Below are 27,766 nucleotides of genomic sequence, written 5' to 3'. Positions count from 1 at the left end.
AATCCTATGCAAATATAGACTCTGATTCGGCAGGCATGTGGCAGCACCTGGGATTCTGCATTTCTAATTAGGTCCCAGGGGAGGCCAAGGCTGCTAGATCCCACGACCACAGTCTGAGTAGTGAAGCCCCAGGGTAGATGGTCTGAACCACTTTAGAATTACCTGGACAGCTTTTAACAACCCTGATGCCCGGGCTGCCCTCCAGCAGAATTAACTCAGAATCTTTGTGGGTGAGACCAGGCATCAGTAGTTTTTTATTGGAACCCAGGCTGTGGACCAATGCAGATTGCTTCACATGTGGGTGGGGAGGGAGACACAGGGGTCTTCACTGATAAGTGAGTGGGGTATATTTGTGGGGGGGGTGGGGATATCCAAGAGCAGATTAAATGATGAAATATACCTCCATGGATTGACTTGGACACATCTTGAAAATACAGTGCTGAACGCCAAAAGCAAATCAGATACCATTTATGTTAGCTTAAAGGCACACGACAATATATGTACGGTGGATATGGTAAAAGTATTCAGATATGTATAAGGATGATGCACGTATCATTTCAGGTTAGTGGTTCCTCCTGGAGTGTCCAGGAGGGGAATGGGTTAGGGATGGATTCTATTGGGGTTGAAAGAATTTCTTTCTATTAAAAAAGATATGAGAAAGTAGGGAATGGACAAAATAAGGGAGGGAGGGGGAGGCAGAAAGAGAGTAAGAAAGAAAAAGAAAGGAAAGAAGGAAGGATGGGAGGGAGGGAGAAAGGGAGGAGAATTTTGGTGACTATGACTGTCTGGCTGTTTCTCACTGTTACTGCCACTGACTCTGGAAACCGAAAATGTATCCCAACAGCACATCGAATGCCCATTCTTGAGCAGCCTGAAACATTAGTAAGACCAAACAAGCTTCTAAAACTATTAGCTCGAAAGCAATTCAAAAGGGTGATGTATTCCCCCAGCAGATATTTTCACTCATGATGATCTGAGTATCGTGGCACACCTGCCCTCTACGAGCCTGTCCAGAGGACCCAGACCAAGGCTTTCATTTCACGTTGGAAACAGACACAGAAAGGAGAAGCAGCCTCTGGAGGCTGCAGCGTTGAGAGACCCTGGGATCAGGACTCTGGGCTCCTACTCCTTTGCCCAGGTGTCTTTCTGTGCTCAGGGACCCCAGGGAGGAGCCCCATCTGCTGGCGAGGTGCCCTGGGCACCCCTCCACCCAGGCTGTTTGTGTGGGGTGGTCCCAACTTGTGTTTCCGTTGGGGATCACCTGCTCCTTTTCCCCAGAGACTTGCTCTCCTGGTCATACAGGGTTCTCCTCCCATATGTGGCAGCAGAGCGTGATGACACTGCCTGCATCCTGTGGGGTGTTTGTGCCCCAGCTGTGGAATGTGAAAGCCCCCCAGCCAGCTTGCCTCCTGCAGGTGTGAGTTAGTTGCAAAACCAAGTTCTCTGCAGGAAAAGTGTGTAACTGACAGCTCTCTCTTAGAAACACTAGCTCCTGGGAAGTGCTAGGGTTCTGGCTGACCTACACATCATCTCCAATTCTGTGGTCAATATCTTTCAGTATTTCAGACAAATACTGTATGGGATTTTTTTTTTTTTTGGGTAATCTGTAATTAACATCTTCCTGATATGTGTTGCTCTTATTTCATATAAAGATACCAGTAGTTTTCTGAGGAAAGAAAGTTTTCATTTATTCTTATTCATTTTTTCCCATTCTTTTTTAAATTGAAGTATAGTTGATTTACAATGTTGTGTTAGTTTCAGGTATACAGCAGTGTGAGATATATATATATATATATATATATATATATATATATATTCACACATACACATATTTTTATATGAATAAATAAAAATTAAAAGAAACTCATAAAAAGAAAATCCCATCCCTACAGGAAACTTTAGATTATATGAGCAACAGAAGGGCAGGTGGTGTGAATAATCCTAAACTTCCAGAACAATTCACTTTAAAGACAATGGTCTCTGACTGTGAGTCAGTTGGTCTTCCTCAGACATTCTCCTCGGACTGGTCCCTGAGCCTGGCTTGGGGCTGTGGTTCTGCAAGAGAGGGAGGGGATGCTCTGGAAAGCTATGGCTGGTGGGAGATCCCACCTGGGATATGACTCTACCCCAGAAATTTGTCTTCAGGAGTTGACCAAATACGCTTCCATCCCGTTTCAGATCCTATGCTATGGAGTACGGACCATGTCCGGCAGTGGCTGGAGTGGGCAGTGAAAGAATATGGCCTTCCGGACGTCGACATCTTATTGTTCCAGAATATTGACGGGAAGGAGCTGTGCAAGATGACCAAAGACGACTTTCAGAGGCTCACCCCGAGCTACAACGCTGACATCCTTCTGTCGCATCTCCACTACCTCAGAGAGAGTAAGGCAGTCCCCGCTCCCACAGAGAGCACTGTCGAGAGGTCCTTGTTAACGTAAGACGCGAGGGTTCAGCCCAGTTGCCGACAGCATCTTGCTGCCCTAACCCGATTCCCACTAGTATCTGAGAGAATGCTTATAAGTGATGACTTATTGCGTAGTGAGAAGTAGTCAGTGCTTTTATGAAAGCGGCAAAGTCAACTAGCATTCAGCTGCCTCCTCCAGGGTCCCCCAACCAGGAAGATCACATGCCAAAGGGAAACAGAGCTTTATCTGGTCACACATTATTTCATCTCCATGATGCCCAAATAGAAATAGAAACATTATGGAAAGGCTCCTACTTGATGGGAATTGTGGAGTGTATCTTCCCTAAAGCCAAAGCAAGCTCCCCTTCGTATCCCACTCGAACACAAAATGAGGAACATTTTCACTTGGTATCTTGAGATGTGGCTTAGCCTGTCACAATGGGAATGGCGTCTTGGCAATGAGAGGCATGAATCCACAGAGTCTGCTGCATGCTTTAATATTTCAAATGTCAAGCATGATCAGAAGGAGATAGTAGAGATAGTGCAACAGTGGGTGGTGTGAACTCTTTGGTGTAAATGCTTTGCTTGGCATCCCAACCACTTCTTCCCTGAACTCAATATGGATCCCCATCTAGGTTTTAACATGCTAACCAGTAGCAGGGCCATGGAGAGATTTCCAAGCAGCCCATGATAACAGGATGGGGACTGGGGTGAATGTTTTCCTTCTTTTTCTTCTTTTTTTTTTTTTTTCAAGGAAGGGAATTCTCTCTCTCTTTTTTCATTTGGATGTTGCTTTTTGTTTTGTTTTGTAGCACCTCTTCCACATTTGACTTCAGATGATGTTGATAAAGCCTTACAAAACTCTCCACGGTTAATGCATGCTAGAAACACAGGTAATGCTGGCCCTGCCCCTTCCCCCCAGGACAAGTGTAGGGTTTTGTTTACAGGTTGCATGCTTTACAGGTAGAACGTGGGACAGTCAGTGCATCAGGAAGGCGGAAGTCAGAGGTGGATGGTTGAGGGGTCCCTGGTAGGTTGAGGCTCTGTGTTGGCGATACCACAGCCTCAAGGCAGGAGGCACTCTTTGGTCTCTGAACACTCCCCCGCTTCCCTTGCCAGTCAGAGGATTTCTTTGCACCAGGAGATGTGCAGAATCAGCCTTCAGCCATAGCCTCAGCTCACATTGGCTGGGTCACAGTCTGCTCTTGTTAGTCCTCAAGTATGCCCTGTGCTGACTGTAGAAACTAAAAGCATGTTCCATGTGAAGGGGCCCTTAGCATGCTCCTTTTTTCTTTTTTTCCTTTTAAAATTTTCATTCTTAAAGGAATGTTTACTAGGACAAGCAGGGGTTTTACTTTTCCCTTTTTGGTAAAGTTTTAGGCCATTCAACTTGACTTGAATGTTCTTGCACAGTCTTCGTACATTTGCAAAAAGGCCGTAGGAGGGAATGCCGCTTACCTTGGGGGAGCTTTTGTTGTGAGGGAAACTGTGTTATGACTTGGGAAGATTTGAAATTAGTGACTAACTAAATACCTGCTATTCTATGTCTAACCATTGATGCTACATTTTATTTATTTATCTATTTTATTTTATTTTTTTTGCCTGAGCCTGATAGAGTTTTAACGTGATGCTTCTTCCTGGCTAACCCTGCTCCCTCCCCTCCTAGTAAAGGCTGAGGGTAGAGGCTGGGCTTTCTGTGGATGAATGTGGCCCTGGTCACACCCATTTCCTCCCTCGTGATGGAGACACTTACAGAAGCATGGCCGCAGGCTGCTCACCCCACTGTTATCAGCCTGCAGGGACCCTCTGCCACCACCAAGCTAGGGAGAAAACCATCTAGTGTTGGAAAGACTTAAGTAACCCCTCATAGGCAAGCCAGCCAGTTCATGAGCAGCCCTCACATAGGAATACAGCCATTTTCCAAATACTTGCCCTGTTATTTTTAAATGTATGATGTGAGTGAGTCCAGGCTTGAGTATTATAAAGGGATTGCTAGTTGATCTCCAGTAGCCAGAATGTTGTGCTTTTAATCTGAAATTTTTAAAGAATGGCTTTGAGTCAATAATACACTTTTTCAATGTAGGTTACACAGTCAGCCCATTAATGACCTTGTGGCCAGAAATAGCAAGCACCTTAGACAAAGTAATTCCCCTGCCTTAGGAAATGCCTCGGAGATACACACACTTTCTGATAATTTCTTAGTCATTTAAAAAATTTTTAGCAGAGGATGAAAGTGTCAGGAAAGCTCTGACTTCATTATTTTTGCTATGGCTAAACATAGAAGCAATTGAAAAGCAGGACAACAAATTCCAAACGGACTGACCTGTGAAAAGAGGATTACTTCCACTAACAATTTGAGAATTGATTGAGAGAGAGAAAGGGAAAATGTGCATCTGAACAGAGACACGGATTAATTTTTAAAAAGATCCATATATTCTTTGGCAAAATATTTATCATTCTTTGGTGCTCCTTTCCAAGGGCTCTGTAAAATGTTTTATGGGTTTTATACGATTTGAAAATTAAAACACCCACCATAGAATTGTTTTAATAAAATGAGCTTGCAGGGGAATGGGCAGACCCACGGATGGGCTTCAGGAGGAAGCTGTTAAATCAAAACACAAGACGCCTTATGCCGAGTGGGGCACAGAGAGAGTCACATCTCTTCCACCTTCAGCATCTGTTTCTGACCTGTGTGCTAGTCCCTTCTCCCGAAGTCTGGCGTGGCAGGTTCTAGGAGGCCACCTCCCTTGGTTGTCATGGGGCAAAGTAGATTAGGCGCTGTTGCTGAGATCAGATCAACAACCACAGCAAAAGACCTTCACATGTTTTGTCTTTCCTTTTGTCTGCAGGGGGTGCAGCTTTTATTTTCCCAAATACTTCAGTATATCCTGAAGCTACGCAAAGAATTACAACTAGGCCAGGTACGAAAACACCCCTGTGTAATCTCTTTATTGAGAGACATCCCAGGATGTCCTGTGAGATCCGTGACCTACGTCACGAGACACAAAGACAGCTGATCTTGGATCGGACCCTCTAAACGGTCTTATTCTGCCTCTGTGGATCTGGTGCCTAGAATCAGACAGTTCCATCCAGAGATCACGCAAACAGTCCCCGAACTGCGGGATTATGAGCAGGTCAGCCCCTTCACTAGCTGCTCTCAAAGGCAGATGGGCCAGGAAGGCATCCTGGATGCCTGGCGATAAGGAATCCATCCGGTTTCGAGTTTACAGAAGGACACAAGTGTAATCTATCCGTCCTCAAGGCACAGCACAGAGCAGGAGGCATTCCCCTAACACTAACAGCTGGTCCTCAGCTGTCACGAGAGCCAGTCTTTCAGAGCGGAAGCATGTAATCAATCATATGTACACCTGAGTCTTACTTTCTGTCTTTCCCGATGATTTAATTAGGTTATTAATTTACACGTCATTCACGAAAAGAATCACTGTCTATCAACTGTCTGTTAGTGCCAAGCACGATGTTAGATTCTGGGAATCTAAAGATGAACCAGACTTTACAAAGCTTCCTGTCTTCAGAAAGCTGGCCTGTTCATTCCACCGTTGTCCATGGAGCCTCCTGAGTGCCAGCCATGGGGGTGCAGCAGAGAACAAGCCCACAGGCACACAGCCTAAAGCTCTAGATGTTTCTAGATGTAAAGCCACCTAGAGCCAGAAACAGACTCACACGCATATACATTTAACCTACGGGCTAGGTACCTAGAGCCGGAGAGACAGATATGGATGTTTAACCTAAAGCACTGATTGTATAGTGGAGGCAACACCTCTAACGACAGAGTCTGTGGGAACAGGAAGGGAAAGGAATTCATCCCTCCACAAACGGGGGAAGGAAGCGTTGCAGAGGAAGGACCATATGCCGGAGGAGGATTAGGTGTTGCCAGGTGGAGAAGGAGAGGGTGACATTGGGCAAGCATGGCTCAAACATCTGTCCCCTCGCTGGGATGTACAACCCCATGAGCTGGATGACACATGCCAGCCTCACAGCTGAGGAATCGTGATTAGAGCTGTGGGATGGCTTTTCCCTATTCACTCGTGGATCTAGAAGTCACGTCTTCTTAGACCCAAACTGATGCTCTTGGATGTCTGTCACGTGTCCAGGCTGCCCAAGTCCTAGTTTGAACTGGTCCCAGGCACTAAGCTTGGCGCTGCTGTTTCTTCCCAGTGAAAAAGACGGGGGGGGGGGAGGGGGTGGGGGGGTGGGGGCAGTGAGCTGAATAGCCTGGGTGAAGATGCTTCTGGGAGTTTTTCTTGCCCCGACACAGCCCTGGTACTGTGACTTCAGGCTGGCGATTTTCTGTCCCCTAACCTCATGAAGTTCCTCCTGGGAAGCATAGTGGAAAGGCTTGGCGATAGTGCTTAGTTACCTCTGACACAGGCCATTTGATCGTGGACAAGACCCAGGGTCTGGAGTGAACTAGATTGACCCTAAAGAAACCCGCCGTGTGTACTGAGAAAGGACAATGAAAGTACATGTGTCACGCTAGCTCTAGGCATTCCTGAGTTTACTGCCAGTAAATGGTCCCTTGGGAGGACATGGGAAGTGTAGGAAAATCACCATGATTTTGTGAGTGTTTGAAAGAAGTTTCCATACGTACTCACAAAAGTCAAAGCTATCTGTGAAACATTTGGCCATGGGTTGCGTATTTGTTTGTTTATTTGAAGCAATTTCATGGATGCCTCTGAGTTGCAAAAGCCAGGGATTGTGAGCTGGTGTCAGGGCTGTGTGGCCGCATGAGTTCGTTCAGCACGATGGTCGGAGCAGCCAGTCGGCTGCCTGTTGCTTCCTAGACGGAACAATGGGTCCTGGAGCTCCTTTGCTCCCTATTTGAGGATATGGTGGATTTGGAAGATATGGCGCGTCCAGGTGTCAGAGAGGAGAGTGGCCGGGAGGTCTCTGGCTGGGACACCCCTCTGTGCTTCAGCCCAGGGGGAGACAAGGGTGGCAAACACTAATCCACCTAGCAAAGCCCTGATGATGCTCTTTTCTTGGGTCTGTCATTCGAGTGTGACTTGGAAGAAACTTGATTTGTACCAAAATACGTGTTTTGGTGATTGCTGCTGTGATTCTGAAAGGAGATACAAATATTAGTGTCTGAGCTACAAAGAACTGAAAGTCAGAGTGAATGAGCCAGAGAACGGTTTGCTGTCAGCCAGACTGAGGGATTCAAACTTGGAGAACAGACTTGTTTGTATATCTTGGGTGGACCAGAGATCAACCTTGCAGGAACAGTCTTGTGAGTGTGAAAGCTTATAACGGTGCAGTTGGAGAAGTTTGTGACGGCTCAGCGGGGATGGGTGTTGTACATCATTGGGGGAGGGGTCACTGGGAATCTGACCGTATCCCTTTGGTTGGTGGGTATCTGACTGCTTTCGAAAGAGCTGGTTGCTGACTTTCCTTGGGAGAGGTCCTTGGGTCCTTGGGGACAGAGACCTGAGTTCCCGTTCCCCTGCACTCTTGGTTTGCTGTGTCCATCCATTTCTCTAATCCCACATCCACGGAGACAGAGGACTCCTTCCTCCCACCTGTGTCATCCTGCTGAGTCCAACTTCCCAGTGTCCCCTCCCCACTTCCTTCCTTTCCTTCCTCCTCAAGTAACCACCCCCGTCTACCTTTTCTTCTTGTCATGGCCCAGCTTCGCAAAAAGATCATTTATTCCAGAGTCCCCTTACTGCCTGCCCTGTCCAATTACTGGGTCTTTTCAGTTCCCCCCCCCACAATTGTCCGGGACTGTTCAGTGACCTTACAGGATAACACATGATGGACAATATACTCTTTTGTTCATGCCTCAATCCCCTCTCTGCCTCTGCTTGTTCCTATTAATTTTATCCAGATTTTCCTGATTCAAAATGCACCCTCTTTCACGATCCCTTTGTTGAATTAGCATTTAGATGAGTCTCTCCTCTCCTCTTAGAAAGTGCTAGCACATAGGCAGATCCATTTACGTTCTTTTTTTATGATCGAATTTCATGGTGTCGCATGTGTTTCTTGGGTAGTCAGTTATTATGACCAGAAGCCCTTTCCCCATCTCCCCTGTAAACACCCTCCTTCTTTGCTGAACACATGCTTTTTTTGGGGCCATGGCCCCTTGAGGCCTCAAGTGACATAAACAGAGACAGGTCTGACTTAGAGAAACTTGCAAGCTGGTTTTTGACCTCATGATGTGAACCCTGCCTGGCGTCCTAGGAGCAGTGTATGTGAAAGCTCTGGTGTGTGCCCAGGACGATCTGTAACCCCATCCTCCCCTCCTCCGTCACCATGGTAATCCATGCACCATGATACCCATCTAGGATTTTATCGAAGGAGACTGGAGACTTGGGTCAGCAAGTGCAGCCTCGACTTTCCCTTTTCAGCTGGCTCTCCTCAAGGGTTTCTCGGAATCTGCAATGATTCCTCCTTTGGAGTTTGCAGCTCAGTGCCATTCAGCATCTCCAGTCATAGCAAGATGACGCAGCCAGTGCACTGTGTCCTCAGTTAAGTAAAGCCTGTATCACAGCAAATGGCTGAAAATGCATTCTTGGCTTTGCCCTAACTATACTCTTAACCACAGATCTGTACATCTGTACGCCTAGTTGAAAAGGGAAGGCACAATGCCCCCAGCTCTCCCTGTCTTTGACAGAGGAGTTTAGAAGACCCTAGGGAGAGCTAGAGGAAGACACGAGAGAGTGATTTAATCATGTCAGTCGGCTTTGACCCTGAAAATTCCTTGCATTAAATAGGGGTTTATAGATTGGTTTAGGCCAGTAGCTCTCGGTCTTTGTCTTTGCCATTAGCATCTAAGTTCATTGAGAGTGGCAAAATTCAACCTTTCACATCCAGTGCAACCAGGGACCTCCAGAGTTACTTTGTACATGTGGCATGGATCCCCAGCATGAGGATAAGCTCTCCCATGATCCAAGTTCTGGTCCTTTAAAAAACTAAAGTGGTGGGTAGATGTCAAGAGGGCTAGTGGGCTGTTCTTCAGTAATCTTGATGAAAGGAGAGTGTAAAGCTTGGTGAACTTAATCCTGCACGAAGGGCAGCAAGGATGCTTGCTTACATCATTGATGTCTAGGGAAGGGAGTGGTTGGGGGAAGGAGTCTCATTCAGAATCAGGAACTGATCTTGACTCCCAGGAAGTAAACAAAGGTGCTGGGGTGGAGGGGGCCAACACCAGTCAAACTCCCTATTTGTAGTTTTCATGGTGTTTGGTCTAGATCACGGCATATAGCATACTTCTTTGGTAACCCTCAGCTGCCTGTGAAATGGCTTTTATAAAGTTGTTTTAAAACACTGTCTGTTACAGAAAAAATATAGCAGAACCCATGCCAGAAAGCAGCTGTCCCTGACACAGGACCTTCTGCCAAGTCTAAGAGTTAATGACCTTGAAGATTAAAGTTGAAGAGAAATGGAGAGTGGATTGAAATGACCACCAAAAATGAAATGTATACTGTGTTCTTCCTAGAAGTCTTATGATCTACTCTCCATAAGAGGCAAATAGCAAATGTACACAGAGTAATAATTTTTCAAGGAGCCAAAAAGCAGAACTGCTCAAAACTGGCTCTGCTTTGAGGTGTTGTAGCTGCTGACAAGGTCACTGAGATGATTGTCTCCCATCTCAGCAAGCCTTAGTTCAACACCCCCCAATGTCACATCCCACAGGAGGGGGGCTTGGTGCCCATGGCCTGTGATCTGTAGCTGATAAGAGAACACTGGAGCAGAATTTCATGAACAAAAACAAAAGCCCACTTATCTTCCATGGCAATATGTTCATGAACACATTAATCATTGTTCATATAAACATCTCCAGTTCTTGGCAAAAAATCAGACTTGGAGTTGTTTAGGGCCTGACTGATTTTCAAGGGAGGATGAGACACAGTTACACACTCTAAGAAGGACTTTATGAATTAAGAGTTTCAAAATATTTTCGTATTAGTAGTTTGGTGTTTAATTTCTTCCAGTCACATTTCATGGGCAAAAAGTAGTAGCAGACTAACTACTGACACTTGCTATTAATTCCATTTCTAATGTTTCAGGTGAAAGCATTCAATCTAGAACTCTTTCCACACATTTATTTGTGTTAACACACTCAGATAGCATTTCTGAAATCCTTATCTGTAGGAACACAGATTTTTAGAAAAGAATAGTGGAAATTGTCTAGAACAGGCTTTCTCAAACTTCAGTGTACACCCAAGTTAAATGGGACCATGTTAAAATACAGATTCTTTTTTTTAATTGAAGTATAGTTGTTTTACAATATCATGTTAGTTTCAGATGTACAGCAAAATGATTCCGTTTTATATATACATATAAAACTGTGTGTATATATATATATATATATGTATATATATATTTTTTCTTTTTCAGATTCTTTACTCTTATAGGTTATTACAAAATATTGAGTATAGTTCCCCGTGCTATACAGTAGGTCCTTGTTGGTTATCTATTTTATTTATAGTAGTGAGCATATGTTAATCCCAAACTCCTAATTTATCCCTCCCCCCCTTTAGTAACCATAAGTTTGTTTTCTGTGTCTGTTTTATATATAAGCTCATTTGTATCATTTTTTTGTTTTCTGTTTTGTATATAAGCTCATTTGTATCGGTTTTTTTTAGATCCCACATATAAGTGATATCATATGATATTTGGCTTTCTCTGTCTGCCTTACTTCACTTCGTATGATAATCTCCAGGTCCATCCATGTTGCTGCAAATGGCATTATTTCATTCTTTTTTATGTCTGAGTAATATTCCATTGTGTATATGTACCACATCTTCTTTATCCATTCCTCTGTTGATGGACATTTAGGTTGCTTCCATGTCTTGGCTATTGTAAACAGTGCTGCAATGAACAGTGGGGTGCCTGTATCTTTTCTAATTATGGTTTTCTTCAGATATATGCCCAGGAGTGTGATTGCAGGATCATATGGTAGTTCTATTTTATTTTATTTTTTACCAGAATCTGGTAAAATGCAGATTCTGATTCAATAGATCTAGAGTGAGGTTCTGCATTTCTAACGAGCTTCCAGACATTGCCGATACAGCTAGTCTGCAGAGAAACAAGGGCCCAGAGCATATTTCTGGATTCTCTTGCTTTTTCATGTGGTGGACAGAAGCCCATGTTGATATGGCTGTCTGCTCCTAAAGTAGGGGAGACGCTGTTACAGTTGCCCTGCTAGTAGATTTTTCTTTCTGAGACAATTCTCAAATTGAAACTCTGCCTAACCATTTTCTAGACAAAATGCAACTAGATGAGAATCTGTGTGCAAATGCTCCCAGCGACTTAAGTTGAAATTTAGTTGTAAATTGATAGCGACTGCAGATTTAATTCCCACGTGTAACCTCAACACCAGAAAAGTGAGAATCTGAGGAACTGGGTGGGAAACGCTTACAGTCCAAAAATACAGAAATGCCAGTGGAGAGGGAGTGGTGAGCAATAGGAGAGTTTCAAAAGAAAAATTATCGAATTCAACCAAAGCTCTGGAGGGTAGGATTTCACGGACCACACTAGTCGAGATGCTTGTAGCCAAACAGACCAAATAAATTAAGGCAATTCTGCGTTGGATTTCACGTTGCATTTCATTGCTATTCTCTCTGGGATATGAAACTAGGAAGAGACATGTCTTCTGCAACACAGTCAACAAGCTTTTTCAAGATTGACCCACCAAACTGCCAATTTTAAACAAAGTTTAAAATCTCTCCAAGTGAGATTTTATAGTCATCTCCAGGTGACTGGCAGCAGAACACCTGCTGAAGTACCTGGCTGTGGCTTTCAGCTGGCCCAGAATGACACATGGCATTGGACCGAGACCCGTCAATCCAAGTTGTAGTTTTGAAATGGTTCTGTAATAAAATTGCGTGTAGTTGGCCACCCCACTCCCCAGCTTTATGTAGGCACAGTTAGTAAGAGCATGCATAATAACGTTTCTGGAATATATTTTTAAAGGAAACTTGAAATGACATAGAGTCATAATCATTAATAGAACTTGCACTGAGGATGCAGAAGTATAATTATTAAATTTGCATATGCAAAGTGTGATGAAGTTTTATGGGACAAATAGCAATACATTATAAATACAAAAAAAAATCATTGGCATATACTTCAGCTCTACGGCATTGCCAGTGTTTTGCGGGGGCAGTACTATTTCAGTCTTACAGTTCATTTTAGAGAAATTCTAAATTCATTTAGTGAAGGAGAAAGAGTAGACATTTGCGTAGGAAAATAACTAGACCCACCTAAATGGGAGGGAAGTCCAAAAGGGAGGGGACATCTGTATGCGTATGGATGGTTCATTCTGTTGTGCAGTGGAGGCTAACACAACATTGTAAAGCAACCATACTCCAATAAAAATTAATTTTAATAAAAGAAGAAAAATAACTAGACCCTTAAGACTGATTTAATATAAGTGGATGAGGGAAAATGAGGGGTGGCTGAGAGAGGCATCTGGCAAGTAAGAGAAGGCAGTGCTCGTTTCCAAGGAAGAAGAAAAGGGAGGAACGTGAACGTCATTTGGTGGATCTAGTGTGAGACTTCACGTAGGAAATCGGTTGATTCATCCACGTTGTAGGCTGTGTCTCAGACAGGTCATGAAGATAATAAAGGGGTGATGGACTTATGTCAATTCCAGCGGGAAGCAGGAAAAATTAGATTGTAAGAAACTTTTGATATGGTCTTGACCTAGGATTGCAGGAAATTACCTTAGAAGAGTCAGCCAGCTCCTAGAGAATCCATCCATGGGAGTTTTCAGATTAATGGGTGCAACTGTTAGATCAATAAAAGATACAAAGTTATCATTTGTAAATAAAACCCAAATCTCGTGGAATCCAGGTTGAATATTACTTTGGATAACTGGGTTTTCTTGCACAATATTGATTCTAATAAACACAAAACAAAAAAAAAGCACACAAAATAGCTGTTATCAAGTTACATCATTGATCTTTTAGTCAATTTATTTATCTTTACAGATTTACCTTACGAACCACCCAGGAGATCAGCCTGGACCAGTCACGGCCACCCCACCCCCCAGTCGAAAGGTACAGTGTTGGTTCCCACTGCCTTGAATCCTCACATCACAAGGCAGTGGGTAACTCTTGATGCAGTAAATGATAATTTCTGTAGCCAAACTATGCTTTTTCAACATACATTTGTCCCTTTGGCAACAAAGCGCAACTGATCTTTAAATGCAATGATTCTTTCTCTATTGGCATTATACCTATTTCTATAACAAGAAGAAGTGAATGATGTAATGAATGATGTAATGCATTTCTGGACAAATGCATGTCTCATAGGATGCTTGAGTACAGATTAAATACTGGGTGATTTCCTAATCTTGGCCATGTTTATAGTATTCCTTACTTTATATTTTCCTGGTGGTTTCCCTTTATCTTTTTATTTTAGAGTTGATTCATTTTAATCTGTTTTGTAAACCATCTCAAATTTTTTTTAGTTTTGCAAAAAGTGGGGTAAAAATAAATTTTTAAAATAAGTATATTTAAAAATAAATACTTATTTAAAAATAAGTATTTTAAAAATAATAATAAATTTTTAAAAAGTGCCCTCGTTTTGCTACCACATTTACATTTGGTTTCATTAGAAAGGAAATTTTTTTCTTACCATGTTTCTCATTATAAGAGTAAGGCTATTATGTTAATAACTAAGGTAAATGATGGAATGATGATACAACAGCATCAAAGTCTGGTAGCAAATACAAGTTATAACTAATTGTCTCTTTGTTTTTTGGATTTTCAGCTGCTCAGCCATCTCCTTCCACAGTGCCCAAAACTGAAGACCAGCGTCCTCAGCTAGGTATGTTTCACAGAGCATCTTGGTGGCCATAAAAGAAGAAACAGGTTTAGCAGCATCTTTCTAAAATGTGTCACTTTCTAAGTTAAACTGATGTTCCTTCGTCTTCTTTAGGACTGCTCCGTATGTAAACCAGGGACTAAATTATCAGTCTACTCAACTGGGAATGACTTGAGATTTTGCTAAAACATTTCCAAAACCCGTGCAATAAATATGGAAAAAACATGCTGCGTGCCCACAGGCAGCTTCTTTGCGGCCTAGCAGTTCTTTGATTTTCACCTTCCAGGTCACATACAGCAACATCAGCGTGTGTGCCAAGTCCAGTGCGGAAACACAGTGGCAGGATGCTGCCGCCCGTGTGCTGAGCGTCACGGCCCACACGGCCCTGGCAGAATACATCTGCCCTGTTTAAATCCTGGGATGGAGAGGGCGCTGGGCTAGGTGTTGGGAACCCTGGGCCAAATCTGAGCTTGGCCACCAGCTAGGAGACCTTTACTGAGAAGCATCACTCAGACCCATGTGACATCTTTTCTAATACAGGAAGTGGTGCTGGGGGACTTTGGCGTGGGGGACATTTTCAGCTCTGAGATCTGGAAACACCAGTGGGTCAGCGTTATTCCTGGAGCTGCATCCTACCTGCTCACAACTATGTCTTTGGGATCTGACTTCTTTTCTTTTTGCTGTAGATCCTTATCAGATTCTTGGACCCACGAGTAGCCGCCTTGCAAATCCAGGTGAGATACTGCTGACGATTTTGCTCTTATAAAGTTATCTTTTAGGCAGTAGCTATTTTGAAACTGCACTTGTATAGACAAGAAATCCCTTCCACTGAGCAAGCTGAAGTTGTAGGTCTCGCTGGACTATTTGCCTAAGTGGAAAAAACTGGGTCGGGTTATACATTAAGATGTAGCTTCCACAAAGAGCATCATTACCTAATCCAAACTGTATCTGTTTCCTAGGGCTGCTCTAACAAGGTACCACAGACTGGGGGTTTAGACATCGACATTTATTGTCTCCTAGTTCTAGAGGACAGAAGTCCAAAATCAAGTGGTCAGGGTTATTTCCCTCTGTGGACCATGAAAGAAGGATCTATTCCAGACCTCTCTCCTTGGCTTATAGCTGCCGTCTTCTGCCTGTATCTCTTTACCTCTATATGTGTCTGTGTCCAGATTTCCCTTTTTCTAAGGACACCAGTCATATTGGATTAGAGCCCCCTCAAATGATATTACTTTAACTTGATTACTTCTCTGAAGACCCTATTTCCAAATAGCGTCACATGCTGAGGTACTGGGCAAGTCCAACATATGAATTTGGGGGGAGGGCCACAATTCAACCCATCACACTAGCAGATAAAATAATATCTTAAAAAAAAAAGAACCATAATGACAACCACAAGACTTCAAATCTAGGATCATCTTCAATGAATGGTCTATTTCTGAACTCAGGTGCCAGGAGAAAGTACAGATTCTTAATTGGCCCATTTGTAACCTGTCCCTTGCCAAGGATTGTCACCTGTCATCACGCTTCAGTGCCAACCAAATTGTTTGATGTGTTTGTATTCAGATCAGAACCAGCTGTGCTGGCATCCACTTCAGAAATTCACAGCATATGCTGCATATTCTCAACAGCAAATTCAGATGCCAAGATGTCATAGGAGTATTGCAAATACAAGCTGGAATGTATATTTTCTATACATTGAGGCCAAAATGGGGTTAGAAATGGGAAAATTTAGGTTCAATCAGTGTACATCCCCACAGGGAATCTATACTTTTGAAAACATAAAATATCATCATTATTTGGCATCCACATCTTTGACATTAAATTTTGATTAATGTTAACTAATTCAGCAAATACTTTTTAAGCAGCTTAGAAGTGAGAAGGGTCTGTTTTGTTTATTGCTCTACCCCTTGGGCCTAGACCGGGTGCTAAATAATTATTGGTTGAATAAATGAATGCAAGGAGTAACAAGATACCATCCTGGACCCTCAAGGAGCTCCCATTCCTGTGGAGAAATGGACACAGGTTCACCCCAGCATCCACCTGGTGGCCACGTCTCCGGGGTCTTGGTCCGTCCTCCTGCCTATGCTCAGCTTTCTATTTGCAACTGCCTTTATAACCATTCACATAAAAACGATTACTATGTTTTGAGATGATTATTATTAGTCAGGCTTCAGGAAGACTGATCTGGCAGCAATGTTCAGGATAGATTAGAAAGGGAAACAGGACGGAAGCTGGAACACGCTGGGAAAGTTAATACAATAATGTGAAATAACAATTCAATAGCTTTCCCCCCACCCCTCCCCCATATCATGCCTGGGCAAATGTCTGTCTCAGAACAGCCCTGGGAGGTCATTATCTTCGTCCTACGGAAAAGGAATCAGAGGTCCAGACAAATTAGGTAACTTCTCCTGGGTCACACAGCCCATAAGAAGGGAGGCCAGGTTTGAACCGTGACTCTCTGTCTCCAAAATCTGCTTTTATTGATATTTTCTGGCTCTCCACTGCCACTGAGTGAGCCTGGAAGAGGGAGGTCTTGGAGAATGAGGACCAAGAGAATAGAAAGAAAGGATTTCCTTTCAGTTTAACAACTGTTTCAATGCTTGGGATGAGGCTGAGGTCAGGGATGAAGAGGAGGAACATGTCAAACTGCACCAAACAAAACCAAACCGATCCTTTCACCCACACAGATTGGTGAAGTGAAATATAAGTCTGTGCCCATGTTGTTGCAGTTCAAAGGTGTGGCTTGGTTGGTGCCTTGGGGCCAAAGAGAGTTGCTGGCCCCTAAGCAGAGGGCTTAGTGTCTATTCACGCTGTTCCCAGCAGCCTGGGGTTGCCCACGGAGGGTAGAGGGACCTGGGACCGAGCAAGGAGGAGACTGCAGACCCATCACTGGCCTGGGAAAATGTCTTGGTACCTAAGAGGTCCGCGACACTGGCATCGTAAGCAAAGACTGTGCCCATTGGGCCTGGGGAAAGTGGCAACATCCAACTTTTGACTCAAAGATAAAGATTTCTTTTACTTCGTTTATAATGAATTAGGCCTTCTCTCCATCTCTCCTTAGGCTGTGTGTCAGTTACTTTCATGTGGCCTTTCCCCCTAAAACCAGAATGTCTTATCATTCTATTAATGAGAATGCTTCTTCCTGTTTGATTCTAGTTTCCCAGTCTCTGATAAATAAATCCTTCACCACTTTAAACTGCTGCCTCTCCTCTTTTCACAATGCAAACGTTTTTTAAACCATTTTAAATGGAAAGATGACATCATATAGTATGAATGCACGAGATGATAACAGCGTCGCAACATCTCTATCCAAAATATGCATTTGGGGTGCACTTTGGACCGTATTTCTTCTGCTGAGAAGAGTGTGTCCCTGCATTATTATGTCCTGGATCAGATATTAGCGACATAGCCCCTTTATGTCCCGTCAGGATGGCTGACCATTTAATGTGGCTTCTATGATGAACAGAAATTGCCTTTCCACGGAAGAGCTTTCCTGGGAGCAGGAGTTCAGTAGCTCCCTCGGTGCTCCCTGGATAGTCGCTAATGGTGGGCATGAAAGTGTAACCTGCTTCATGCGGAACCAGAGACCAGTTTTAGGGATGTTTTTCCATTGGTTAGGAGGTGGGAGTGTCCAGTCTTCTACTGGGAACCCACCAAGCTCCGGGCCCAGGGAAGGACTGGAGGAGACTGCAGAGGTGTGTGCAGAAACCAGGCGCAAGAGCAGTGTTGTTGTGCAGTGATTCAGCACCAGATTCTAGGCGAATCTGGGTTCCAACCCTTGCTGACCTTGGGCAAGATAAGTCACTCTACCTCTTTGGGCTCTAATTCCTCACCCCTACAATGGGCTATCACATGATTCTGGGGGGAGGGGGATTAAATAAACACGTGGAAAATGTTCAGAATGATGCCTGGTACCAGTCAGCATTCAGTGATGCTGGCCAGCCCTGAGAATACCACCATTCCCAGCTTTTGCCTGGCCAGCATGGGGTTTTTTGGGGGAAGGTGGTTGTTTTCCTTTGGCATCTCCTGGCTCTAGGCAAGGGATGTACCTTTCTTTTTTTTTGGCGGTACGCGGGCGGGCGTCTCACTGTTGTGGCCTCTCCCGTTGCGGAGCACAGGCTCCAGACATGCAGGCTCAGCGGCCATGGCTCATGGGCCCAGCTGCTCCGCAGCATATGGGATCTTCCCAGACCGGAGCACGAACCCGCGTCCCCTGCATCGGCAGGCAGACTCTCAACCACTGCACCACCAGGGAAGCCCAGGATGTACCTTTCGTTAAGCCCTGGTTTCCAGCTCAAACAAATCATGATAAGAGCACTTATGTACCGAATTCACCCTCATAGTGATCCTGCAGGATAGTACTACCATCTTGAGAGTATTACCGTCACCTGCATTTTGCAGACAAGGACATTGAGGCACAGAGAGCCAGGTGAGCAGAGCCAGGATTCAGCTGCGACAGTGCCAACTCCAAAGGGGTGCTTCCAGCCACCATACTGTCCTGCCCCTCCCACCCCCGCAACAAGCCCTGTCTGAGCCACAGACAAAGCCTTCCGTCTGAGACACATGCCTGCTGCCTGAATCCTGATGCGCTGGGGGGTCCAGGCTGTGCACGTGGGATTTTCTGCAGCACCTCCAGCTACTGTAGAAAGTAGCCCAAGTGATTGCCACTGTGGTGCCTCCTGCTTTAAAGACCCTCTCTGCTTTATGTACGGCTCTGTTCCTCCATCAGCTGGCTGCTGAGTGCCCTGCTTGGGGACACCCCTCCTACTTGACCCACAGCTGCTGACTCACCCCCAGCTGTGCTTTTCTCTGTGGTTTATAAACCGTTTAGATGTTTTGCCCTTTTTTGCTCAGGCTGTACCTCTTCACTAGTATGTTTCTCTTCTTTTCTTTTAATTGCATTTGGAGAACACTTTCTTCCCCAGAATTAAAGGATTGCCTTCTGTCTTCTTTGAAGCCACGCCCCATGCCCCTTCACCCCACTGGACTCTCCTGTAGGTGGGCAGCCGACATCTTTGGGTCCCCCCACCTCCCAGTCCTGCCTTTTTAGTTAATTACCTTGGACAAAACTAGGGCAAAAGTAGCTACTCCTTACTGATGTTCCAAAGGTGGTTATCAGGATAGAGAAAGAAAATAGATACGAAGAGTTTTTCTGAAGAAGGTAATTCTTGAGGTGCAGGTGGTGAGGCTGTTTGGGTGCAAGGTCCGGTCTTATAAGAGCATCTCCCTTTACTTGTTGGTTTGGCCAGTGGAATACCCAAGCCACTCTCAGGCTTCCAAATCTTAGGCATTCGTGTTCTGGAATCCCTATTCTATATTCTAAAATGCACCTTCAGTGCACAGTAAGTGTTATTGTTTCGCCAGTAAACGAAGAATTTAATAAATTGCTTTTGAAATTCGTGGCCACAAGTAACTCGTTTAATTTACCACTGACTATAACTTCTCAGCAAACATTGTGCCCCCTTGAGGATTCTCGAACAGCGAGAAAACCTGCTGTAGACTGTGAACGCAGTGGATTTTGTTATATTAAATTTAACAAGTAATGAGCTTGACATAATGTTACATTTTATAACATCTACTTAAACATTAATTGATTTGCATTTATGGTTTTGTTCTCAGGTTCGGAAGCTGATGAGTTTTGTTTACAGGTGTCTTATTCCCATAGACTCTTGAAATGCTCAGAGGCCCGAGCACTGTGTACAAGGGCTGATGGGTAAAATCGTCTAGGGAGAAATTCGTCATCCATCCTTTGAACTTTGAGTTTCTAGCCATGAATTTAGTTCCCTGACTTACTAGTTCTTCAGAAACAGGAGAGATGGGAAAACACTTTTGTACACTGGTTCTCTCCTATACATGTTTATAAAGGAAGTGGGTGAGGGACAAATTCCCAAGAGGCAATACCAAGGTTTGAATAGATACCAAGTATAAGTTTGACTGTTTAGGAAGATCTGTGTATTTATACAAAATCTGTGGGATTGTTCTCTGTATGGGAGGAGGTTGACAGTGAATATTTATTTTCAAACAACTCTATGTGTTTATATTGAAACATACGTTACACTGTTAAATCAAAAATCTATGTCTTTCCCTATTCCCAGGTCATATATGGAATTTTTTTTCAAGTAGTAATCCTTTGGTTACAATATATATACTAAAACCATATGGTTTTCTCAAACTATTCTTTGTATTTTTTAAATGCATATTAATGAAATGTTGGGGGCAAGAAAACTTGATTGAGAACAGTTTGAATATGTGGTCCCGAAAAAGCAAAGGCTTCCATTGCGATGAACTACAAGCTGTTAATACATTTCAAATGTGTCGCTAGACTGAAAATGCTAATTTTCCAGAACAAATTCAGAAAAGGCTGACCTTTCTCATGATGCTGTTGTACGGATAAAGTCACAAACATATCCATTTCCATGTAGCCAACATGGAAACAAAGATTTATGAGTTGGACAATTTATCTAGTGAGCTAGTGGGGAGGATTTAGAGAAAACACGTCTATAATTGAGTTTTACATTTCATCAATTCCCTGAATAGTCAACAGTTCCTTTAATGATTTTATCATTATCTACTGATATTTATTGATAGTATAATACAAGATAATCTTTTTGGTAATAAGCCCAAGGCAGTGCTTGGGAGTTTGGGAGGAAAGACCTGCCTCATGTGTCCATTTTCAAAGCTTCTAAAATCTGCTTAAAGCATCTTAGCTTCTCCTGGTACTCAGGGTCAGATATTCCCGGTACTTCGCCTCTCCTGGTACTCCTGGTATGACTGTTGATATTTGCATGTTTCTCTCTTTTAGGGAGCCATCAGTCATCTTAAAGTATTGTAGCATAGAGTCTAGAATGGTGTGCCTGGATTTTTCTCTGAATTTAATAAAACCAAAAAGCCACATCTATAGGTCTCCAATGGGATCAAGAGAGTTCTGTGTCCACCCAGTCAAATGAGGTCTCATTGACTCTGTTGGAAGCCCCAAGAGGGCTTGCAATCACTCATTGTTACAGTTTTTTCTTTTGGAAACTCTGCTTAACACAATTGGCATTGCAACGCAGGGACAACACATGGATTTCCGTTAAGATGCATTTGCCTAAATACTGGAAATGGGTGATCTGGTTTGAAACAGAGCCAGCTTTTTTCTAAACTTCCTCATTTTGAGTGGGTTAATTCTGTTCTAGGAAAAGTTTTGACAGAATGGCTTTCTGCATGCCAGCCAAATGTTATGTTAGAAATAACGGTGTTTACTTCCATTCTCGATTTTTTTCCATAAACTTTTTGAAGTTCATTTCCTAAATCTGACTTTTATTATTTTACTTGACCTAGCCAATATAAATGGTATTAAGTCATTATTGCCAGCCACATAACAGCACTTTCTGCCTCGCAAAAGAGGAAAAGTAAGCCCTTCCACCCCCAAAACACAACGTTGACTTGGCTATTCTTCTAAGGAAGTCAGAAATGGATGGAACAAACCTGAACTCTGACCTCTAGGAACTCTTTGCATTTCCAGGAAGGACCTGGATCTTTAGATCAGCCTGGTAGTCACCAAGGATCATCATCTTAGGTCAGCTTCCTTAGACACAGAGCTTGGGCTAAGGATACTTGTGCAAGTGATTAATTAAGGGTATTTCTCAGGAGAGAGGGAGTGAGGACGCAGGATTGGACCGGGGAAAGTGAAGGAAGCTTGTGGACTTCGCTGGAGCCCTGCTTTTGTCTGATCCCATGCGGAGCCCGGGGCATGGCCAGCATCACAGAATTGGTCCCTCTTCGAGGCAAGGGGGCCGGCCTCTGGTACCCTGTGTCAGTCCATCAGGCTGTGGGCTACCTGGGGGTGGATGAAATAGCGCCTCTTCAGCCAAGGGCAGTTCTCTGGAGACAAGCAGGGGGATCTGGGGGACAAGAGCAGCCAATACCCCAGCCGCTGACGGATGGGCGCACAGCCTGGTAAAGGAAGTCTGGGTGGGACGCCACAGCCCCCTCTTCTGTCGTTGAAGAAAGGACCCCTTTAGCTCAGATCCTGTTCTCACTGGGGTTTTCTTGTCTTTTCCCACCTCATCAGGGAGCGGGCAGATCCAGCTGTGGCAGTTTCTCCTGGAGCTCCTGTCAGACAGCTCGAACTCCAACTGCATCACCTGGGAAGGCACCAACGGGGAGTTCAAGATGACAGATCCAGATGAGGTGGCCCGGCGCTGGGGAGAACGGAAAAGCAAACCCAACATGAACTATGATAAACTCAGCCGGGCCCTCCGTTACTACTATGATAAAAACATCATGACCAAAGTCCACGGGAAGCGCTATGCCTACAAGTTTGACTTCCACGGGATCGCCCAGGCCCTGCAGCCCCACCCTCCAGAGTCCTCCCTGTACAAGTACCCCTCGGACCTCCCTTACATGGGCTCCTATCACACCCACCCACAGAAGATGAACTTTGTGGCCCCCCACCCTCCAGCCCTCCCCGTGACATCGTCCAGTTTTTTTGCTGCCCCAAACCCATACTGGAATTCACCAACAGGAGGGATCTACCCTAACACTAGGCTCCCAGCCAGCCATATGCCTTCGCATCTGGGCACTTACTACTAAAGACCCGAGAGAGGCCTTTCCCAGCAACATGCAACCGCCAACCAATTGCCACAAGCTCTATCGGAGACCATGAATCAGAAGTGCCTCAAGAGGAATGAAAAAGCTTGACTGGGGCTGAGGGGGAGGAAGCCGGGGAAGAGATCCAGAGACTCTCAGTGGGAGGGAATTACTAAAATATTACTACAGAGATAAAGAGGATGCTACAAGTGTAATGTACGTGGACAGATCATCTGTGGACCAACCTTGTGAAAGGCATTGTAAGTAGAAGCATGAAGTCATGAGGACAAAGTGCCAAAGAAAATGTTCTGAAGAAGTGTGTAAACCTTAGAGGAGCCTTTGGGATCCTGTTCATGCATTAAACTGGGATTAAACTCAAGCAATAGAGATAACACAGTCTGGACCTAACATGCCATTTCTAATGTCATTTGAAGGAAAAAAAAAAAACTACCTGTATTTAAAAAGAGAAACATATCAACACAGAAAAAAAAGAAAAGAGACTGTGGCCCATCGATAGACATTGATAGGGAACTCATCAGCACTTGCAGTTTTGGGCGAAATCAGATTCATTCCATTTGATGGAGAGCGGTCAGCTCTCTCCAACTGTGAAGACAACCCAAAGCTTCCAACTCCTTTATGATAGGACAGGAGCTCTGAGCCGAAGGGAGGGACTGAGAATGTGTCTGGAGGGTAAGCGTGTGGGTGTAGACAGATGAGGCGGGAGAGGAAGAAGCAGAAGAGGAGGCAAGGACTGGGAAAGAAACTTCTCGAGCAGTAAAGACTGGACTTAGGACGGTGTCAGTCCTGCAGAGAATTGAGTCATGGAGACTTGCGGTTCCATACGGTCAGTGTTGTACCAAATCCAGTGTTACGAGGAAGGACACAGCGTCACGGAGGCAGGGCAAGTAGTAGAATTCAGAAACAAAGTCGTGCATCTCTCTTTTTGTTTGTTTATCAAAAGAAAAATTGTAACTGGAATTGTCTGATATTTAAAAGAAACATTCAGGACCTCATCCTTAGGTGAGGGCCCTGCTCTCCACAGGGTCAGGTAAGAGCTAGCCTTCTGGGCTACTGCGATCCGAAATCACCTAGGCATCGGGGCGAGGCGGGCTCCAGGTTTCCTTTTGAGTCGCGAACGCTGTGCGTTTGTCAGAATGAAGTATACAAGTCAATGGTTTTGTTTTTTTTTCCTTTTTATATAATAATTATATAACTTATGCATTTATACACTACGAGTTGATCTCGGCCAGCCAAAGATACACGACAAAAGGGACAATCAATGATCTAATGTGGCCTTGAACTTTAACTCTGTATGCTTAATGTTTACAATATGAAGTTATTAGTTCTTAGAATGCAGAATGTATGTAATAAAATAAGCTTGGCCTAGCATGGCAAATCAGATTTACACAGGAGTCTGCAATTGCACTTTTTTAGTGACTAAAGTTGCCTTTTAGAAACTTGTGCTGCAAGGGGTGGGTTTTGTGTTAGAATTCTTTGTCCAGGAACTCGTGCAAGGGAGAGCCAAGCAAATGCCACGCTTGGCACGCAAACAGTGATGACCTCTCCGGGGCCTTGTTGCCAGCTGGAGCCGTCCGGAGCAGAAGGACTGAAGGTTTTCACCTGGGAGCCTCCAGATTTAGACCCAGAGTGGAGAGAGGCCTCTAAGCTGGGGTTGTAATTGAGAAATTCCAGATCCGCACCTAGTCACGAATCACCCTTAATTCCTGCTATAAAGCATTCATTGGATGGCAAACAAGCTATTGCTCTCAATGTAAACTGTATTATTGTTGGTAAATAAAGCATCAGAGATCGCAGCAATGTCTCACTTTAACGAGACAAGGGACAGCTTCAAAATTTGCCATGTGGCTTCTCCATCAGAGGCTCTCATCGGGTAGACTGTGGCCTTGACCTTCCCACACCAGGATAACCTGGGTACCCTGGTTTGGGATTCACCAACCCTGAGCCTGACAGATGATCAGACACTGTTTATTTCTCTGATCCAAAGTCAATTCCCCTTTGACATCCTTTCTCTCCTATGTGCCACAAAGGATGCCGGCCTTGGCCAAGGTGAAGGCAGCTCGGGAGCTGGGGTGCAAGGCCCTGTGAGAGGGGGTGAGCCTGGGCAGCTCCCTAGCCTGAGTCAGTTTCTGAACTGGCCCATCTCCTCGCTGTTTGGGGGCTTGTTTTGCACTCTGTAATCCTCTTGCGATGATTAAATGACGTTGCCAAACCTCTGGGCTCTGGATCCCTTGGCAGTGGTCTCCAAAGCTGGTAGGATCCGATTACCAAAGCTGCAGACACTCGGCATTACTTGGATTAAAAGAAGTCCAACTCTCCATCAATTACAGCAGCTTGGGAAGGGCCCGCAAAGTGCCTGTATCTCCTTAGGGAAGACATAAATAAGTAAAAGCATAAACGCTGGCAGCTGGGGTGACCCACACTGTGTTAATGGGAAAGATCAGTCATTTTTATTTTGCAATGCAAAGTTGAAGCACACCTACGTTCTGCATAGAAACAGACATTTACTCGGATAATCACTCAGTTCCCCTCTTTCAGGATTGTATCATGAACAAAGTAATAAAAACAAGGCGTAATTCTCATTTTCAATTTTAACAGCTGTTTTCAGTTAGGGTCCCACCTCCCCCTGCCATCCAGATTATTAGCAAACTTTATGACAAGCATGAGCAATGGGGATTATTTTGGATAACGTGATAATGCTGAGTTCTCCCAAATAAATAATTATTCAGTTATATCTTAAAATAACGTTCACTCTCTGCTCCTGCAGAATCGAATTCCAGAGCAGTCTCCAGTTCGTATTCATAGTGGCATCAAGAACCTTTTCCTCTCTGCTGTTCCCATCTCTCGGTTTGCCCTGATGTACACTCAAGATCCCTGCAGAATCTCCCTTCTGCTGGCAAGAGATGGGCCCTCTTCTTGTTTTAAATAGTCTTTTGGAATTTGTACATGGTGGAATCTCTGCGGATTCCCAAATCTCAGTCAAGACTTCATTTTTGCTCCCAGTTTGATGTCCTTGCTATGTCTCAGAGGGGTTCATGATGAAGCAACTTGTCAGGACTGGTGCAGGTAGAGGACTTTCTGCTCCTCCAAAGCACCTCTTCGCTGCTGCAGCCCCTGCCACCTGGGAACAAGGGTCTGGAGGGGCATGCCATGGATGCAAGATGCTGCAGGGACCACTGACACCTGGGATGTGGGGCAGTGATGGCAAATAGGGAAAACATGGAGATCCCGCAAGCCCTCCCGGATTGACCTGTAACCTATGGTTAAAGAAAAGAGCATCATGTTTATTGGTCTTCCATCATCCCACCCAAATAGAAGTTCTTGGATGACTACTTGGAGAATGAAAAAGATTTTGGACTGCTCAAAGGTATATCACATTCCATTCCTTCTTTTTATCTTAACCTTGGTTTAAAAAAATCTTGGTGAAATGTTTTCATGTCAAATGGGGAAAAGATTGGCTATAGAAATCAAATATTAAAAATAACTGGAACCTCTTCATCTATCATAGAGCAGTGGTGCTCAAAGTGGGGTCCCAGGGCCAGCAGCAGCCTCACCTGGGAACTTGTTAAATATGCAAATTCTCAGGCCCCACCCCAGACCTGCTGAATTGGAAACCCTGGAGGGTGGGGCTTAGCCATCAGATCTAACACACCTTACAGGTGATTTGGAAGCATGTTGCAGTTTGCGAACCACTGCAGCAGAGGAAAAGATAATCTTTGTGTGTGGAATATTCAGTGTGAAATCTCCATCCCATAACATTTTCTTCTGTGGCCATATGAAAATCAACCATCAGGGAAGCCAGTTTACTCTGGAAGTGTCATCCTGAGTTCCGCTCCCTCTGAACAGCCCTCCTCCCTACTGTTAACTCGCCTACATGTGTATTAGTTATCTACTGCTGACTAACAAATTACCGCAAACTCAGCAGTTTGAAACAACACACATCTATTATCTTACAGTTTCTGTGGGTCAGGAGTGCAGGCACAACTTAGCTGGGTCTTCTGTTCAGGGTCTCTCCGGGCTGAAATCAAGGAATCAGCCAGGAGTGTGATTTTCTCTGAGGATGGGGTCCTTTTCCGAGCTCACTGGTTGTTGGCAGAATTTAGTTCCTTGTGGTTGTAGGACTGAAGTGCTATTTCCTTACTGGCCATCACCAGGGACCACTCTCAAGTCTTAGAGGCCACTTGAGGTCCTTGCTGTGTGGCCCTCTCAACAACAAGGAAGTTGCTTCTTCAAGGCCAGCAGGAGAACCTCTCTCATTTCAAATTTCTCTGACTTCTTTTAAGTGCTCACCTGACTAGGTCAGGCCCACCCAGGAGAATCTCCTTTTTTATTAACTCAAGGTCTGCTGATTGGGGGCCTTATTTATATCTGCAAGATTCCTTTTGCCATAGAATGTAACCTAATCATGGGAGTGATAAGCCATCATGTTCACAGGTCCTGTTCACACTCAAGTAGAGAGGATTCTGTAGGGCATGTACACCAGGGGTCGGGAATCTTAGAGACCATCTTAGAATTCTGCTTAACACCATAGCTATACTGCCTGTCTTCTAGCATTTTCTAAAATCCTTTGGCCAATCAAAACTGTTTAATGCACATTGCTGAAAAGGCCAGGCTCGACTCAGCAGCACTGATGCCCTGGGCTCCATGGCTGCCTCTCCCACTGGCAATGTGGACTTCTTTGAACAAGTCTATTGGTCTTAATCTGACCAATCTGAAAACTTTATGCTGAAAATGTAAGGGCTTATGCTAACTTTTTCATAGTATTTACATATTCTTTTGATTCTATTGAAAAAGCAGCCGAACTTCATTCTATATAGAAATCACTGTGCAAACTCTTCTAACTTATAACTTTTATTTTAAATTAATTTTATAAAGTGAAATGGCTTCATTCATTTTCTCATAAAAAGTTTTGACAAGATATTATTTTGTCAAGGCAAGCCTTAATGTTTACTTGATTATCATTTGTGTCAGACATGTTGA

At 44.2% G+C, this 27,766-nt stretch overlaps 1 protein-coding gene across 6 annotated transcripts in view; it reads left to right on the top strand.

Annotated features, from left to right (window-relative positions):
• Positions 1-24,173, top strand: part of ERG (ETS transcription factor ERG) — a 280,491-nt gene extending 256,318 nt beyond the window's left edge. For 2 of the 6 annotated variants that reach the window (XM_049709977.1, XM_004264561.3), the window contains 7 exons: positions 2,179-2,382; positions 3,217-3,297; positions 5,254-5,325; positions 13,360-13,428; positions 14,144-14,200; positions 14,884-14,931; positions 22,251-24,173. In XM_049709977.1, coding sequence (XP_049565934.1) covers positions 2,179-2,382; positions 3,217-3,297; positions 5,254-5,325; positions 13,360-13,428; positions 14,144-14,200; positions 14,884-14,931; positions 22,251-22,771 — 1,052 coding nt within the window. In that variant the 3' untranslated portion in view covers positions 22,772-24,173. The remainder of the gene's footprint in view (positions 1-2,178; positions 2,383-3,216; positions 3,298-5,253; positions 5,326-13,359; positions 13,429-14,143; positions 14,201-14,883; positions 14,932-22,250) is intronic. The other 4 variants (XM_049709978.1, XM_004264562.4, XM_049709979.1 and 1 more) reach the window with 2 other exon arrangements.
• The last annotated feature ends 3,593 nt before the right edge of the window (positions 24,174-27,766 follow it).

This window comes from Orcinus orca, chromosome 5, assembly GCF_937001465.1.
Source record: "Orcinus orca chromosome 5, mOrcOrc1.1, whole genome shotgun sequence".
Taxonomy (NCBI): Eukaryota; Metazoa; Chordata; class Mammalia; order Artiodactyla; family Delphinidae; genus Orcinus; species Orcinus orca.
Note: the sequence above shows the minus strand (reverse complement) of the source record. Positions and strands in the feature narration are given on the sequence as shown.